The sequence below is a fragment of the Chrysochloris asiatica genome, unplaced genomic scaffold (assembly GCF_000296735.1).
Source record: "Chrysochloris asiatica unplaced genomic scaffold, ChrAsi1.0 scaffold00026, whole genome shotgun sequence".
NCBI lineage: Eukaryota > Metazoa > Chordata > Mammalia > Afrosoricida > Chrysochloridae > Chrysochloris > Chrysochloris asiatica.
The window spans coordinates 16,203,659-16,222,105 of record NW_006408544.1 but is presented as its reverse complement, the minus strand read 5'-3'; the positions used below and the strand labels follow the sequence as shown (position 1 = coordinate 16,222,105).

Here is an 18,447-nt window from a genome sequence, read left to right as displayed (position 1 = left end):
ATTGGCCAGGTGGCATCATTGATGGACTCAAGTGTGGCAGCGGTAGTGAGGTTGACCCAGGATCAGACATTGTTTCGTTCTGCTGTGCATGGGATGGCTATGAGTCGGTTCCGACTCGATGGCACCTGACAACAACAACAAGAAAAATATGCCACCAAAAAAGTACACATGGAAATTGTGCACAAGAAGGAAGTGCACACACAAAAATGCCTACTCAGAAAAATAAGCAATCAAAAATACACACACAGAAAACTTTTTGTATAAAAGGTAGGTTAGGGTTAGTGTTCAGGTTTATGATTATATAAAATTGTGAATATTAGGGTGTTTCCACATGGACTTTTTAATGTTCATTTCTTTCACATAACCTTTTAAACTATATTTAATGTTTTTATCATTACACTGATTCATGTCATTATGCCGAACTGCTTGAACAATGATGGAAAACACTGGTCTAGGTTGTCTTCTAATTGGTTCAAGTGCTAATTTTGCTACTTCTTAGATGTGAAATCCTGGAAAACGAACTAAATTTTCTCTAAGTTTCCTTAAAAGAAGGATAATTAAATGTCCTGCTTATATCTTTGGGTTACTCTGAAGATCAAGTGAGGTAAACAGATGTGACTGTACTATTTCCAACACTGTGTAAACACAAGTTACGTCACTATACTACATCCGTATGCGCACACACCATACAAACATGGAGAATTCCCCCCCCCCCCCCCCCACCCCCCCCGGCCAACACACACACAAGGCTTTTCAGCAAACACCAGCTTTGACTCTTACCTTAGTCAGATCCATCCCAAGCCTAACCTGGGACAAGATATGCATGATAACACTCTTGTGCTCTTCTACTGACCCTGCCTCTCCGTCATCATCTCTATCGTCATGGGAATCGAAAAGGTCTAAAATAAAACATATCTTCTCAGACTCATGTCAACGTGGGCCAAGCAGTGCTGCTATATGTATTGCAAGTGTTTTAAGAAAAAGAAAAAGGCAAAATTTTCAAAGACCACTTACCAGCATCACTTGTTCCATTGGACAAGGACGAGTTAAGTGATTCCGTGGTGTCTGGGCGCTTTAGACTATTTCCCGAGCTGCTGTGTGTCAAGACGGAAGCAGATCCAGAGGAACTAAAAAAAACATTCATTAATCTTCTCAGCTAAAGCAATTCAGAATCATCTTAAGGTACTAACCTATAAAATTATTTAAAAGCAGTATATGCTGACAGAAACACATTAGGCTGTGACAATTAGGTGTTCACACACACACACACACATATATGTATATATATATATATACACTTTTCTCCTCCCTCATTTCAGGCCTACAAACTGTAAGTTCTGATAACAAGATCTTGTCTTGTGATTTTGCACAGTGTGTACACAACTAAGCCATATTGAAAGGGCAAGGCAACCAGGCCATTAAAAATGCGTGAGATTTTGTTAAATGACATAAACTGTTGTTGTTAAGAGCCGTCGAGTCAGTTCTGACCCATAGCGACCCTCTAAAGGGTTTCCAAGGAGCAACTGGTGAACTTGAACCACCAACCTTGCAGTTCAAACTGACTTTGCAGTCTAGCACATTAACCCACAGCGTCACACCAGGACTCTGACATAAATCATAGCTATGTCAAAATTCCTGACAACAATTTCCAGAACTTCAAAATAGTAACAGTCTATTACTGAGACTCAGAAAGAGGTCTTGTCTATGTGAGATCCTTTGATAAAAGTCCACATTGGTAATTAACCTGCTTCCCAATCACTAAAAAAAATAGTAATTTGAAATTATAAAAGTTAAAAAATTCTATTGTTTTTACAATTAAACTTACAGTATCTCATATTATGAGTTGGTTAGCAGGGTAAAGGAAGTTTCTTCTATAAATTGCTATGCCTGTGATATAACTTTCCCAGGATTAATATTTGTAAACAAAAGAATAACAAGACAGTTTAAGAACATTAAAATAGAAACAATTTCTCACACTGCCGATATTATTCTAAAGCAGTGCATATAACGTAATAATCAGAGTCTTATTATAAATCTATAGGCATGAAACTTTATAATGTATACTAATTTAAACATAGTTTGCCCTGGTTACTTACCTTCTTTTGATCTATTTGTCAAAAATCCTTAGGTAACTAAATATTGCTTCTTTGATAATTTAGCAGTATACATCACAAGGTACTGTAACTAATGTCTACCTCACCAGATTTGAGAGCCAATGGAAAATATGAGTAAAAGACCTAGGTAAGAGAAATCAAATTATCATTAAATACAAAGAGCTTCAGGGAAATTACTTTAAAACGCTTTGTGGCTCTTTGATACATCATCAAAATAGAGTCAATCTTTTAAATAATTTGATTAAAAAACCCCAAATCCTATAAATACGAACCTCATTTTAGATATAATTCCAGAGGTCAGACCTAGTTCTGTTGCATGTTTCCTACTCATCTACCATTTTGAAACCAGAGTGAAATGTTTCGTAAAGTTCAAAATAGGAAGGTGGGAAAATATAGAGCGATAGATATATAGATATTGGACATATAGGGCAAATTTCCAGTCACTCTACAATTTACCTTGCTCAGGTCAAATGATTTAAAGAAACAAGCCTAAAAATAACATCCTCAACACAAACAGTGTCCATACAGCAAAGGGCTAACTTGTAGAGAACTGAATAGTAAGATCACAAACCAAGCACATGAAAAGTATACAGTTCCAAACCTAATCAGAATAACAACTGTTGTGTACCTAGTATGTGCCGTATACTGTATGTATCTCTACACAGATCTGATTTCCACAACCCTACAAAGTAGATACGACTACTCTCATAACACACAGATGCCCAGAGGGTCAATGACTAACTCAACACCACATAGCTAGCTGCTAAGTAGTGAAGTCATTTCAAAACTTACCTCCTACAGTACAACTTCTTTCTAACACATACTTCCCTCTAGCTTATAAATACATAAACCACTCTACAATAACATAGTTCACCCAGAGGTGGTAGGTCTTTAGAAACATAGTGAAAGGACTTATTTAAGCTTTCAAGTTCTCTCTCTTCAGAGAAAAGAAGAAATTTGACCTGAGAATTAAACAACTAGTGGTAGCAGCTCTTGACCTGCAAGTTTCACAAACTCAAATGCCTACAGATACGTGGATGGTGGTGATGGTGTTTGTGTGCCACCAATTTAGTTCTAACTCACAGTAACCCAGTACAGGGTTTCCAGGAGTCCTGGTGTGGTGCTGCAGGATAATGCACTGGGGACCACAAGGTCAACTTGAGCAGCAAGGTCAGTAGTTTAAACCCTCCAGTCACTCCTTGGAAACCCTATACAGGGTCGCTATGAGTCGGAACCAACTCTGCGTAAAGAAAGTAAATCAGAGGGAAAAAAAGGAACCCACCAAAGTGGGTTAACTGAGCGTATAAAAGGGAAATAATTCTTCCTGAAACGCTAAATCATTTCAAGTGAGAGGTTTGTGAATGGTGCATCTATTATGGGACAGGTTATTGGGCACTTCAGAGAAGGACATTTATGAGAAGGGAAAATGCTAAACAGCCTGAAGGACTTTGTGGATATGCCCGTTGTTATGCATCAAAGGTAAGCATTATTTTAAAACTTTCATTTCATAAAGATTTCAAGAGAACTCCTGAAACTGGTGCCGGAGATTAACAGTGATACTAGCTTCTTGTTGGTCTTGTAGTTAAGTGCTGTTGAATCTGTTCCGACTTACAGTGACCCAACATAGGGTTTTCAAGGAGTGGCTTATGGGATTGAAATGTGGCCCTCATGGTTAGTAGTCCAGTGCTGATCCTACAGCACCTCACCAGGCTAGGCACATATTATCAAGCTTTTACTGAATACTGTCATAAACCTTTAGGGGATGAATAGATAAAGTCCTTTTCCTGGCAGGCTATATCAAATTGTACTTTTCTTAGAATAATATTAAACTCTAGTATAGAAACTTGTCCTTTGATTCTGTGGAACTAAAAAAATGATGTTGTTGTTAGGTGCCGTCAAGTTCTAACTCATCAAAGTGAACCAATACACAACAGAATGAAACCCTGCCCAGTCCTGCACCAGCCTTGCAACTGTTATTATGTTTGAATCCACTGTTGCTGCCACTGCATCAATTCATCTTGTTGGGGCCGGCAGTGGGGTTGGGTATTTCTCTTTTTTCACTGACCCTCCACTTTTCCAAGCATGATGTTCTCCAGGGACTGGTCCCTTCTGACAACAGGTGCTAAGTATGAGAGACAAAGTTGCAGACCATCCTGACTTCTAAGGAGCATTCTGGCTGCTTTAAAAAAAAAAAATCACAACTAACCATTTCTAACTTTGTAATTTCCTTTCAAACTCCTATTTTCTTTTAATTCTACTATCACGGAAAAACATTTTTCAAAATCAGAGTAAATTTCTATTGTTGTTGTCATCATTAACGATTGTCAAGAGCCCATGCACAAAAGGATGAAATGACATATAAGAGTTTTTTGGCTTGAAGGGAGGAATTTACTCCAAAGAAATGGGCAAAACTAATTAAGAAATAAATATATGACAAAGAAAGAGAGAGAGAAAGAGAAAGAGAGAGGGAGAGAGGGAGGAAGAAAAGAACCCATGCACAATGGAACAAAGCCGTGTGAAGATCTGACCACTGTGATCCAGAGGCCTTTCTCTGGCCAAGTGTTAGAAGTTCATCACCAGGCCTTTCTTCCTATCCCATTTTCATCTGGAAGCTCTGTTGAAACCTGTTCAGCATCACAGTAACCTATAAAAGCCTGCCTTGACAGATGACTGGTTGTACATAAGGTGCAACTGTGTGGAAGGTGAGAACTCTACTCTCCACCATCACCGCATTTCTTGTTGCAGTTGTTAAGAAGCCAAATCAAATTCTTTCAGCAAAACTGGTCTTCTGGAAGTTAAAAACAGTGTATGTTTAACTAGGTCACTTTTGTCCATGTGCTCCTCTGAGTCAAAAACCTTTATGAATCAGCATAATCATTTTCCTTATAAATTCCTGAGATTCTGAGCAGTTAAGATGTGATTATCTATGAACACCATATATCTAGTTCATGTATGCACTTAAGAAATCTAAAGTCCTATGCAATATTTCTTGTAAGAGAAACCACACAATATCCTACAGCTGGATGATGGTATCAAGCATGCACACACACATTAAAATCACATCCCAATTTGTACTGTCTTACATTGCAAAAACAAGCTATAGTAATTACATCAGACCCTGATAAAGCAGGAGTTGGAAAAACATGACAACCATATCTGTAACAAACATAAGAAAAATCCAATCAAATGAAAAAAGATTAATTTGTTTTCTATAATAACCACTATCATTTACTGAGCTCTTATTATGGGAAAATTGAGGTTTACATACAAATAGGAAAATTGAGATTTACGTACACTAAATAACACGTCAGTTATAGTCATTTATCATTTATGTATAATAGCATATATGCAAGCTTTTAAATGCTGTTGTAAAATGGGTTAAATATTTACTAATGCAAGAAAACCAACACTTGTCAAAATCTGTGTGCTTAGTACAGCTGGGATCATCATGCACTTCCCTACTTCCCAATGCTGTCATTTAGCAAATGAACATTTCTCCATTTACTACTCAGATTTGACTGGTCATCTTACCTCCAATTTAGAACTACTGTACTAATGTGACATTAAAAAGAAACAATGAACACACACATGTACAAAAACCACTGCTGTGTGTCAACTCCTACTATAGCAACACTATAGGACAGAGTAGAACTGCCCTGTATTATTTCCAGTGCTGTAAATTGTTACAGAGCAGAATGCCACACATCTTTAGCTCACAGAGCGGTTAGTGGACTCATTACTTTAGGCAAAACTATTTTCTGCAAATAAAATGCAAATCTGAGCACCAAGTACAATCACCCAGGTGACAATGTTCAAAATTCTTTTAAAATGGTCAAAATTCTTTACTCTTTTGTTATCTGACTTTTGTCAACCTTTTTGGTATTTCTTTGTTTTGTTTTTTCTTTTTTAACTCATGTTGCCAAAAAACACAAAAACCATCAAATACTGCCACCAAACAGACACCAACTCATTGCAATTCTATACAGGGTTTTCAAGGCTATAAATCTTTGTTGTTGTAGTTAAGTGTTGTCATGTTGGTTCCGATCCATAGCAACCCTGCATAGGGTTTCTGAGGAGTGCCTGGTGAGCCTGAACTGTCAACCTTGCTGTTCAAACAGACTATGCAGTCCAGCACATTAACCCATACCACCACACCAGAAGTAGAAAAAGCCTTATCTTCCTCCCTTCTAGGAACTGGTGGGTTTGAATTGTTGACCTTGTGGTTAGCAATCCAGCAGCACCCACCAGGACACCTTATCTCATGTTAAACTACTTATTAATCAGCCCACCACTCCCCAGTCCTCTAACACCGCCCCCCACCCCCAAAAAAACCATCAAGCTCCTTCTGCTTGTAGACCTTCTGAAATGGGTTCCTGATTTTTTTTTTTTTTCCTTTTCTCCTACTCTCCCCTGCTCCCCTTCTCTCTACTCATTTACACCTAACTTTAGGAACCTATCCTCTTGTAACTTCTCAAGACTTAAAAATACTCCCGTACCTTTCTGTGCGTATCCTTACTTTAGCATGTATACTATGGGACTAAAAATGTCTGCTTGTTCCCCAAAATGAATGTACACTCTTTGAGGACAGGAACTAGATCTTTTATATTTCAGTGTCATCTCTCTAATATTGCTGTTCTGTGCCATCAAGTCAAATCAGTTCTGACTCACAATCACCCTGAAAGAGTTTTCAAAAGTTGCTGGTGAGTATGAACTGCCAACCAGTGGTTAACAGTCTAGTGCTTATCCTATAGCACCACACCAGGAGGACTCCTGTCTAGTATGCTGTTGTTGGTAAGCACCATTGAGTTTGTTCAGACTCATAGTGACCTTGTATCGGGTTTCCGAGACGCTGGTGAGCCTGAACCACTGACCTTGTGGTTCAAACTGACTTTGCAGTCCAGCGCATTAATCCACAGCACCACATAGTGCCTGGCTTATAGTCAGCACTCAGTATCAAACTTCTCTACTCTCACACAGAACAAGCATGGGTAACCATTTATTTGTATATACTTCATCATTAACTCCCTCTCAGTTGACCCCTCTCCCTAACGTTGGTGCTACAGAACATTAGCTAGAGTTTAGTAAACAACATTAGCACATTACTACAGCAAATGCTATCTAGTCCATTTGGGTTATGGCAGAAGTAAAACTTATACTTTCACGGAACTGATTTTATTCAATGTGCCAATCAAAACTAAGTTTTTCTTTTAATTTTTCCAAAATAATAACTTAAAAGGTAGACAAGGCAAAATCAAATTACATTTTTAAAATCCAGGAGTCATTTAAGTACATACTTTGTTCATATACTTACTCCATTAAGCGCTTTGGGGATGAGCCACTTTGATGGAATTCATCAGCATCATAGAATTCATCCTCACTGCTAGAATAAGAGAACTCTGGGACTGTGTTTGGAGACAAGTTGACGTGGCTTGGAGAAGTCAGACTGCTACTAGGTGGTGAGTGCCCACTGCCTAAGAAGTTGAAAAGTTTTTAATTAGGAAAAAATGACAGTGGTAGGGCTGAAGGCACTAGGGCAAAGGGTTCAAAGTAGAGCTTTCTCAAATCAAGAATGAGTTTGGTTAAATTGGTTGAGGTCTCTACACTATTTATAAAGAAAACCAACACTTTATACTAGGCAAAAAACCAAAAAGGTAAATTGTTATAGAATAGGGACATAGCCTTTTAAATAAATGCAATAATTTTGTTGTCCCCCCTTCCATAATTAAAGACAAGTTTATCTTTAATTAGAAAGGAAGTTCTTTTGATTATATTCAAAGGATGTGAATTTGGGTGGTGGAAGTTCCACTCTAGGTAGCAAGGCCCAATGATAAACAAGACTCTGGTTTTAAACTTAGATCCAGATTCCTACAAATGCAGCAGTGAGTCAAAGGTACTGCAAAATGGGGAGACTTCCAAGACCACATCAGTTTTAATTACTATTTTTGACAGTCACATGAAAAACACAAAATCTCTGGGTAAAGTCCTCAACATCTACCAATAAACACCTCATTTCTTTCCCACCTAAATCTAAGTCAGGGACCTGAGGCTCAGGGGCAGAGAGAACTATAAGAAAAATGCAGAAAGGGAAAGGATTGAGAAGAACACCTTTTTTATTTCCAGACAGTAGACTAAAGAAATGGGCATTTTTAAAGATGTAGAAAAAGTAGGGTACTTACTATCTAATAATTTTCTAGTCAAAAAATACTAACAATAAAATTATCACACAGACCAATGGCATGTTGGGATCACTCTGACAAGTGGTTATGGAACATTTAAGAGGTCTCAGGCAATTTACACCAGTCTGCTACAGATGCTTGATGGAGACCAAACTTAAGTCAATATAGGCTACACAAAACTCCGGCCATAGCTGGATGACACTGAAGATTTGTTGTTGTTAAGTACCGTGGAGTCAGTTCTGACTCATAGTGACCCTGCACAGGGTTTTCGAGGATGTAAATTTTTATGGGAGCATAAAGCCTCATCTTTCTCCTGTGGAATGGCTGGTAGTATTGAACTGCCGACCTTGAGGTTAGTAGCCTGATTCGTAACCACTGAGGTAGCAATGAAAATGAGTCCCAAGCTGCCCAGGATTTTAAATCATTCCTGTACTAAATCATTCCTATACTTAAATTATGAATACCCCAGATATGAAACTATGTCCAAGAAAAAAATGAGTTTGAATGGGAACTGCAGACAAGAGAATAGTTTCCCTTATGACCGTAAACAACATTATCTACTTTCCCAGTTGTTCTTTTCATTTCCTTTTGTATTAGTAAAAAATGGAGAAAAGAATGAGAAGACATTATGATAAACAAAGACATTTAAAAATGTAAATATTTCTTTGAACCTACCTACTTTACAGCTTTATAGTTTTGAACTCTTTTGTTTTTAAGACTAAGAAGAGGTAAAATAGGTCACAACGATGCAGAAAAAAATAAGCCACAATATTTCTACTTCATTATTCAAAATGTTTGTCAGCACTTTCCCAAACCTGATGCATAAGACTGGATTACTGCAGAGCTGTGGAAAGCCACATACATTCCTAAGAACTTCAAATAAGACAGCAATTGTTGATTTTTCTAAATTCAGAAAAAACTGTCTATGCTATTAAATATTATTGTTGTTAAGTACCGTGGAGTTGGTTCTGACTCACAGTGACACCACACAGGATTTCCGAGGCTGCAAATCTTTACAGGAGCAGAAAGCCTCATCTTTCTCCCGTGGAACAGCTGGTAGTTTCAAACTGCCGACCTTGAGGTTATTAGCCTGATGTGTAACCACTATGCTACCAGTTGTTGTTGTTATGTGCCGTGGAGTCGGTTCCGACTCATAGCGACCCTGTACAGGGTAGGGTTTCCGAGGCTGTAAATCTTAACGGGAGCAGAAAGCCTCATCTTTCTCCCGCGGAGCAACTGGTAGTTTCGAACTGATGACCTTGCGGTTCGCAGTCCGATTCGTAACCACTACGCTACCAGAGCTCCTTATTAAATATTAAGGACCCAAGATTATAGCACTAGTTGTTACAATATCATGTCTGCCATTTTAGGCTGTACCTTCTGGATTCTTTCCTCTCCCCTCCCTTCAACTCCATTTTGTCTGTTTCACTGCCCTAAGCTACAAGACGTATAGTTTAAAAGGCAACATGGCTTTTGATAGGCCAGAGCTAAATCACCTCAGCAACCACGCCCTTCCTGTTGAACCTATATAAGACCACTCCCTTCCCGTTGACTTCTTCTTTCTGCCTCCTGCCTTCTCTGGGACGGAGGTTACATTCTCCTCTTTCTCACACAGAATAAAAGTCTCTAGACCGGCTGTCTGGTGTGCGGTATGGTTAATGAGCGACACCGGGTTGTTGTTTCCCTTTCACTAGTACTTCTACTAATTCAAAATTTTTAAATGGGCTATGGGCTAAAACCACATAGTGATTTTTCATCACTACATAAGAGTTCTCTCCTTAGGAAAGAAAGATTTAAGAGCCTTTCTAACAGTGCTAAGGCTGCCGTATATATATGTGTGTGTGTGTGTGTGTGTGTGTGCATGTGCGTATGTGTGTGAAGGAGAAAAAGAGGGAGTGGGAGTGGAAGGGGCTAGAAGTTTATCTCCCACCTCCCTAAGAATGGTTCTGGCTTTGGCCTCCAAATGTAACAGGGACAAAGACGCTATGTGCTCCCTAGTATTTGATTCTATAGATAACTCAGCATTAATTTAATTAGTTTAAAGCAAGAAATAAGTCTTAATATCTAACACTGATGGTATCCCTTGATCAACAGTCTTAGCCAATTAGCCCCGGTTGCATAGTGCTTAAATACTTGACTGCTAACTGAAAGGCCAGTGGTTTGACTCCATCAGCTACTATGAGGGAGAAAGCTATGGCAGTCTGCTTCCATAAAGACGATCGTTTTGGAAACTCAATGGGCAGTTCTAGTCTCTCCTAAGTAACTATTAGACAGAATCAACTAGAGGGACAATGGATTTGGTTTTGTTTTAAATAATTCTGATATGTAAATTAAGATGTAGTGTCTTTAAAAGAAAAAAAAAAAAAAAAGCTATGTGAAAGACTGATAAATCTATCCTAAAGGAATGAACACAGTCTCCAAGTTAGGAATGTCAACTTACTGACAACTCCTACTTGCCCTTTAATGCAGGGCTTCAAACTGAGAACAGACTGAACAATTTGGGTGATTCATCACAGTAACTCAGTGGTAAAAATTATGTTCAAAGTCCTGGAATGGAAGACCCAAATGCATAAGACTGGATTTACTGCAGGGCTGTGGAGAGCCATACATATCCAAAGCACTGCTTTTGAGCAAGGAACAGCCGTATTTGACGCCCTACTTCAATATTATGTAAATCTGCTCCCACTTTGAAATGAATGAATCACCTCTATTCACAACAAATTCTTCATCACAATCACCTTCATTTGATACAGGCAGTTTTTAAATCATCCTAAAGGCTCTGAACCTTTACTTGTACCAAATCAAAGTAATAAGAACTGTATACACTTGGTCTGACTACCGACAAATTCTTTCACATAAAGAACAGGTATTATTCATAACCTGGGGACTGTCTATAGTCTTGTATAAAAAGGTGCTATACAATGATATCTATTGTATTGTTTATAACAGGAAAATATTAGAAACAACCAAATGCTTATCGGTGGAACACATGGCAGCTATAAAAATAATACTGTAGCCTAAGTATAAAAACTTGGAAAGCTCTCTAAATGTTCTGTTAACTAAGAAGAGCAAATCATAGAAATAAACCAAAGTATCATCTAATTTAAAACAATAATAAACAATATAGGTGTATATGGGCATCCATGTATATGAATGACTGAGAGAAGAACAATGAGGACTTCCAGCTTTTATTTTGTATACTTCTCTACTGCCTGAATCCTCTACATTATTAAGGATAAGAGGGGCTTCAAAAAGTCCAAGGAAAATGGAATTTTTCCAAACTTTTTGAAGCTCCCTCATATATATAAGTCTGACTTGTGTACATTAAAAAAAAAAAATCAGTATAGATTCACATAAGAAATCTTATTTTTAGGTAAACAAAATCCTTAGACCTATAATGTCTATTATATTTAAATCATAATTACTTACTAAAGTTTCTGGTTCAATCACAAAGTTAATCTTTTCATGTGTGTAACTGTAATGGTAAAACTAAGATCTCCTATAAGCATATACAATACAGTTCTACCACTTCCCCATCAGTGGTTAGTCACAAATCTCAAATGTGAGTGGGCATTATAAGTAATCACACAAAATTAATACCTGTACTGTTTGGTGTTGGAGTCTGATGATGTCCCAGGGTAGCTATTACAGGTCCCACTGGGAGGGATGATGGACGCTGCTCTGATTTACATAACTGAGCAGGTTCTAGAACATGAACATGGGAAATATGTTAGAGAAACAGCCACAAACACATACAATAGTTTAGGATTCAAAATCCTAAAGATCAATAATTTCTGAAACTATATGGGGCTGTAGGATAAGCACTGGACCACAAGGTCAATTTGAATCACAAAAGTTGATGGTTGAAACTCACCAACTGCTTCTCGGAAACCCTACACTAAGAGTACTATATATGAGTAGATCACTATGAATAAGAACTGACTCCAGGGCACTTAACAACAATGTTCCATTAAGCTAAGTTCCATATTGTTCCTTTGTGAGTGCCTATATCATCCTATTAAATTCAATGATGACTACACATGCTACAGAATACTGAAACACTTGGCAGGCTCAACAGACCAGCCAAGGTCACCCAGGGCCTCTTTACAATCGCTCTACAAACCAACCAAACCTTCTGATATGTGTTTCTGAATCTCAAACCACATAAAATGTGAAATGAAGCACAGTACCATCTCTACAATCCCCTGAGAAATTTAAGTTCATTCTCTAAAGGAGTTTTTAAAAAATAACGAAAGAAATGTTCTTACTTAACTACTATATCACTGAGAACACAGATGTGTTGGATGCAATAAAAAGATAAAAGGAATCACTAAAGCTGAATATTGTCCGAGAGCCCCACTTTTACCAGTTAAAAAATGTATTTATCACTCTATATTTAAAATGGGAGCTCTAGTAGCATACTGGTGGGTTACGCATTGGGCTGTTAACCAAAAGGTCTATGGTTTGAATCCACTAGCTGCTGCAAGGGAGAAAAATTAGGTTTTCTGCTTCCATTGCAATTTATAGCATTGAAAATCCTATTGTTGTTAAGTGCCACTGCACCGACTCAGAGACCCTGCATAGGATTTTCGAGGAGCAGTTGGTAGGTTTGAACCACTGACCTTGTGGTTTGCAGCTCAGTGCTAGTTCTACAGTGCCATAGCAGGAGTCCAATGTGAAACCGACCCTGTACAGGGCTTCCAAGGTGCAGTTGGTGGGTTTGAACCAAACTTGTGGTTTGCAGTTCAGTGTTTATCTTACAGTGCCACATCAGAAGTCCTATACACCCCACACAGAGTTGTTATTAGTCGGAACCAATTCAACAGCATACAACATGTTTAAAACAGAAACCTATGTCATCATCAGTAAACCAGTTGCCATTACATTTTCCTGGGGCTAAGGTTCAGAAGCGTTGGGAAGGAGAGGGCAATGGAAATAAGAATCACAGGGACAAAGCAGGATAGCTGTTGTTGCACAGAAGGGACTGCAACTATTGAGATGAAACAAGGCGTGTGATGTATTGATGTAAAACTGATGATCTCTTTTTGAAACCGTCACTCAATTCACAATAAAGAATTTTTTTAAATAAAGAAAAAGGTATAAGTTGCCATTGAGTCATTTTTTATTTATGGTGACCCCATGTGTAACAGATTAGAACTGGGCTCCACAGGGTTTTCAATGGCTGATTTTTCAGAAGCAGGCCTTTCTTCCGAGGTTCTTCTGGGTAGACTTAAACTTCCGACCTTTTGGTTAGCAGTTGACAGTATTTAGCTATTTGCACATCCAAAGTCTTCATCTGATCACATTATCACAAATTTCATCTTCTCTTTATCATAAAATCTACTATAAATAGAACATCTGTATTTTTTAGAGCTATAACGGATACCTAAAATAGAGCATTCTTGAATTACTTTCAAGTAAATCCAGGTATATGAAGTATCCCCTTGATAACCATGAATCCTGAGCCATAGGATTCTGTCCCACAACTAATCCAAGTCTTAGTAACCATGTTTGTCTTCCAGTTCATTTTGAAAACCAAAACTCCTTCAAAAGCCAGAATACCAAAAAACACTATCTTTTTTTCAGTTTATTCTCAACTATATGAGGGTAGATGTCCTGGAGTGGTGCTGAGGGATAATGCACTGGACTGCAAGGTTGGTTTGAACCACAAGTTGGTGGTTCAAACTGACTAGCCACTCCTCGAAAACCCTATACAGGGTCACTATGAGCGGAACCGACTTGATGGCACTTAAAATAACATATGAGGGTAAATCCAAATGTATTACTACAAGGGATCCAGTTCATACATGCATAGGTTTATTCCAAACAAAACACGTTTAAACATGTCTCTGTGATCAGTGGATGCCTGCAGACAAGTTCTTTCCATAATACACTTATCTAAGTCACATAAAGTGCCATCAAAAAAAGTCACATAAAGTGCCATCAAAAAAAAAAAAGTTCAATCAAAACAGTGGCTTTAAGGGGATCTGCTGGGCCAGTTTAAAGACAGAGAAGTTAGCTCATAAGGTTATGGTGAATATTTTTCGGAGATTTCAAAACCCTAATTTTGATAGATTTTTCTCAAAGGACATAGGCAATGACAGAGGCTCATCATTAAAAAGTTTTAAGAAAATGGAAATTTTCATGGGTAGAAAAAAAAGTCAGGGAAGTTGCATCAAGCAATGTTTCCCAACATACCAATATAACTGTTCATTCTCTGAAGACAGCAAGGGGTGTCCTACGAGAATTTCACTGGGAAACCTTACCCCATCTACCCTACAGCCCTAATCTTGCCCATTCAGACTTCTATTCCCCAAATTCAAAGAACATTTAAAACAAGCACAATTTGAGTGCCCAAGTGATGTCAAAACTGCCATTTTGAGGAGGTTTAAGTGGAAGAGTGTAGACTTCTTCAGAAAACAGTTGTATGTTGTTTTTGCTAAGTGTCACTGAGTAGGTATGACTCATAGTAACCCTGTATAAGGTTCTGATTTTTTTGTTTTTTAAGCTTCATCTTCTGCTTTCATTAGTGTATATACCTAAATGGGGAATATGTCGAGAAATAACAGTTTCACATATTATTTTTTTTGTTTAACAAAGGTTTCTAAGACTTTGTAGCAATACAGTATCTATTTTTATGATTCTTGACTTGTCAAAAACAATGAAAATCTTCTAGGTTACTGAGATGGCTGTACAGTTTAATTTTTCTCATCAATGAATCTCGTGAAACATTCTTACAAGTACTATACCTGGAGGTAAGACAGTCTGAGAAGGCATTGTGCTGATCACAGGTTCCAAGGGACTAGGTTGATATACCGCATCTACAGGATTAATAGTACTCTAAGATAAAGAAACACAGGATGGTTATTTTTTATTATATGCTTTTCCTGTCATGTCCCCCTCACCCCACCCGAATACATGACATGCCCACATTTCTGTCAGCAAAATCCTGAAAGTAACTATAAAGATACACTGGTCAAAATGCAGAGAAAATGAAACATATTTTCTGTCTATGTGTAAGAGTTTCTTTTAACTCTGTCACATAGAAACTCCATCATGAAAGAAGTGAAGCCAAATGGAAAGCCCTGAAAGGAGTTTTCAGATGGTGTGGGGGGGACTTCAGGAAAGAAATATAATAATCTCTCAATTCAATATAATGTGTCTCAAAATTCCTACATCACCACAAAAACTGTTTATCAGAGAGAAATGCTTTCTTCTGCTTTAGTGTTAATAAACACTATTTGGGACTGCAAACGACAAGTTCCATGGTCAAACCCACCAGCTGTTCCTCAGGGTCACCATGAGTCAGAATTGACTTTATGGTACTTAATAGCAACAACACTATGACTAACTAATGTACCTGCATACCAGGATCTTAACTTCCTACCTGTTAGCACTGTGTATGGCACTGTGCCTAGTTTACAAATCACCAAAGACCAAGACATCTATTTCCTAATTGGTGGGTGGAAAGCTTTCTGTTGGAAGATTTAGAAGAAATACCTAAACATAGATTTACAATTTACAAACATATAGAAACCCTAGGTTTCTCTAATTCTAAGCCAGAACTGTCAACATTTGAAAATCCAGAGTTCACAACATCCTGATGCTTTTGAATTGGGGGTGAGAGTGGGAGGGAAAAGGGAAGTGGGGACAGTAGGATTTCAAATGAAGGGTTTTACCAGACTAAACTGGACAAAACCCAAGAACTAATAATGTAATAGTTATTTAACTTTTCATGATGTGAAAAATTGAACTTTAAATATCACACAGATCTTGTGGCAAACAAGAATTTATAATAGAAAAGACATTTATTTTAGTTATAAGGGAACTACTTGGCTGATGAAAAAGCACAAAAAGAATCTTAAAAAGCTAAAAGTGCCTAACAATCAAAATTGAAATAATTTTAAGTTTTGTAATACTCCTATTTAAGCTGATTTTAAAAGCAAACTTTTTGAACTTAGCACTGAAGCCTTTTAGCCAAAGAATACATTGGCTTATAACATAAACAGTATCACCTGTGAATAATGTGCTCCCTTAAACAATCAACTGTATGTGATCAAGGACTCCTGGTATGGCTCTGTAGGATCAGCACTAGACTTTGAACCTCAAGGTCAGCAGTTCAAACCCACCAGCTGCTCCTCAGAAACCCAGTACAAGGTCATTATGAGTTAGAAACAACTTGATGACACTTAACAACAATATCAAATTAAAAGTCAACATTTACCTAAAAGCAAACATGAGAAGGCAAGGAGGGAAAGGGAAGCTAGGTCAGTAGAAACACACAAACAGAATGTAAATAATGAGAAAACACATTGTGAAATTTGTAACCAATGTCACAGAAAAGATTGTTAAATGAGAACCTAATTCGCTGTGTAAACTTTCACCTAAAAAAATATTAAAAAAAAAAAGCCACAAAATAACCCTCTCTACACAAATAATTTTAAATCATTAAATCAAATTTCTGAAATCAAGTAATTTGAATATAAGAATTCTGATTCTTTTCACTACAGTAGCTTACTTACCATACAGAAAATAACTCTTTAACTCCGAAAACAATCACTAATAATAAAATAAACTAGTAAGATGAAGTAGAAAAGTCTCTGAAGCATCGGGAAAAACACAGAAACTGGGACTTAGAATTCAAATTTCTGTGGATCCTTGCTCTATCTAGGATTTCGCAAGTCCCTTTCTATAGGCCTCAATTTCTCTCTTAGGACTTTCCAGTTCTTAAAAGTATACTCCTTTTTTATTGTATTTTCAGATGCTGGACCAGGCCATAAAAACTAAACAAGTGTGTCACCAAGTCCCAGTGCTGGTCTTAACATAAATGCTTTGTTTTTATACACCGCTTTGCTCCAAAAGACTCCAAGTACTTTACAAAGTCAAAAATCCTACTAAAATACCCTGATACATAGGAATGGAAATGTAATGCCTTCTTATCCTTACCATTATATAAGGAAAACTACTGATGCGACTAAAAAGTATCTTTGCAGTAAGAGACTAGGATTTTAATTTTTTGATGAAATACTTTGTTTTACTGATGAAATGTTGTAAGATTAGGCTTGCCTACCAAAGAAAATACTTTCAGACTTTTTTTTCCATGTATATTTAAAAGTACTCAATTTCCTGAGAGAAGAAGAAGGACTGGTTGGTCCAAAATATGGTGAAACCTGGGTACACCTGAGCCTATGGACAAGGACAAAGCCACAGAGGTCTACAGCTGAGAGTGAATCATCCAGCTGATATGAAGTGAGAGGGGTCGCACAAGAACACCCACAGTTGCAGACAGTACTTATTCATGGCTTGATAATCAGAACTCGACTAGAAAAGATAAAAAAATTTAAAAAACAAACAAAAAACCACCAAATTTTGATAAAGGAAACGAGGGTAAATTGCTATAATATGACTTGACCTATACTCATGGAGGTAGTAACTCTATATACCAAAGGAGAGGGAGAGTAGTCTTCACATCAAGTATCAATGCTATACCCTCTGTACATAGGGTAGATAGGGATGGGCAACTTAGACATTGGCTACCTAAAATGAGTTGGCGATAAAGGCATCAAGTGACTGGCTTACAAGGTTTCAAGGGGGAGTTTAGTTTAATAGTATGTGGGGAAAGAAAGAGTCCCCACTGAATAGTTTTCATCTTGTCTAGATGGATCTGGTTAAAAGAGATAGGATGATTGTTATGATTCAATAATGAGTAATTGTTATCATGACTAATTGTGATTCTCACTAATTCTAAAGGTAGAGGTTTTGTAACAAAAACAGGGGAGTGGTTAATCTTACAGTCCAGAAACAAAGGACTCTAGGATCATCAAGGGAGATGAGCACAAGTGGAATGAGAGACCTTATAAAGAGAAGCAGCTACACCAGAGATGGAGGCAGAGATAGGGACATGGAAATAGAGAGCAGCTGAGGACTCTAGAGCCATGGGAAGTGAGGGACTAAGAGATGGCAGCCAGGAGGCAGACTTGCAGAATGTGCCCTTTGGTGGTATAAATTATTATATATGCCCGAGTGTTTGAAAAAGCTAAAGTGAATAGAGAGAAACACTGGTAAATGATGGTACATGGAGGGGATTATAATCATTGTAATGAAACAAGGTATATGATTTGTTGAATGTAAAACTGATAATCTGCCCTGTAAACTTT

General features: G+C 37.6%; 1 protein-coding gene across 5 annotated transcripts in view; it reads right to left on the bottom strand.

Moving 5' to 3' along the window:
- The window catches only part of OSBPL9 (oxysterol binding protein-like 9), a 263,804-nt gene that overhangs the window by 22,865 nt on the left and 222,492 nt on the right, over positions 1–18,447 (bottom strand). For all 5 annotated transcript variants that reach the window (XM_006839757.1, XM_006839761.1, XM_006839758.1 and 2 more), the window contains 5 exons: positions 15,040–15,130; positions 11,891–11,995; positions 7,426–7,585; positions 1,015–1,127; positions 781–899 (listed from right to left, as the gene is read on the bottom strand). In XM_006839757.1, coding sequence (XP_006839820.1) covers positions 781–899; positions 1,015–1,127; positions 7,426–7,585; positions 11,891–11,995; positions 15,040–15,130 — 588 coding nt within the window. The remainder of the gene's footprint in view (positions 1–780; positions 900–1,014; positions 1,128–7,425; positions 7,586–11,890; positions 11,996–15,039; positions 15,131–18,447) is intronic.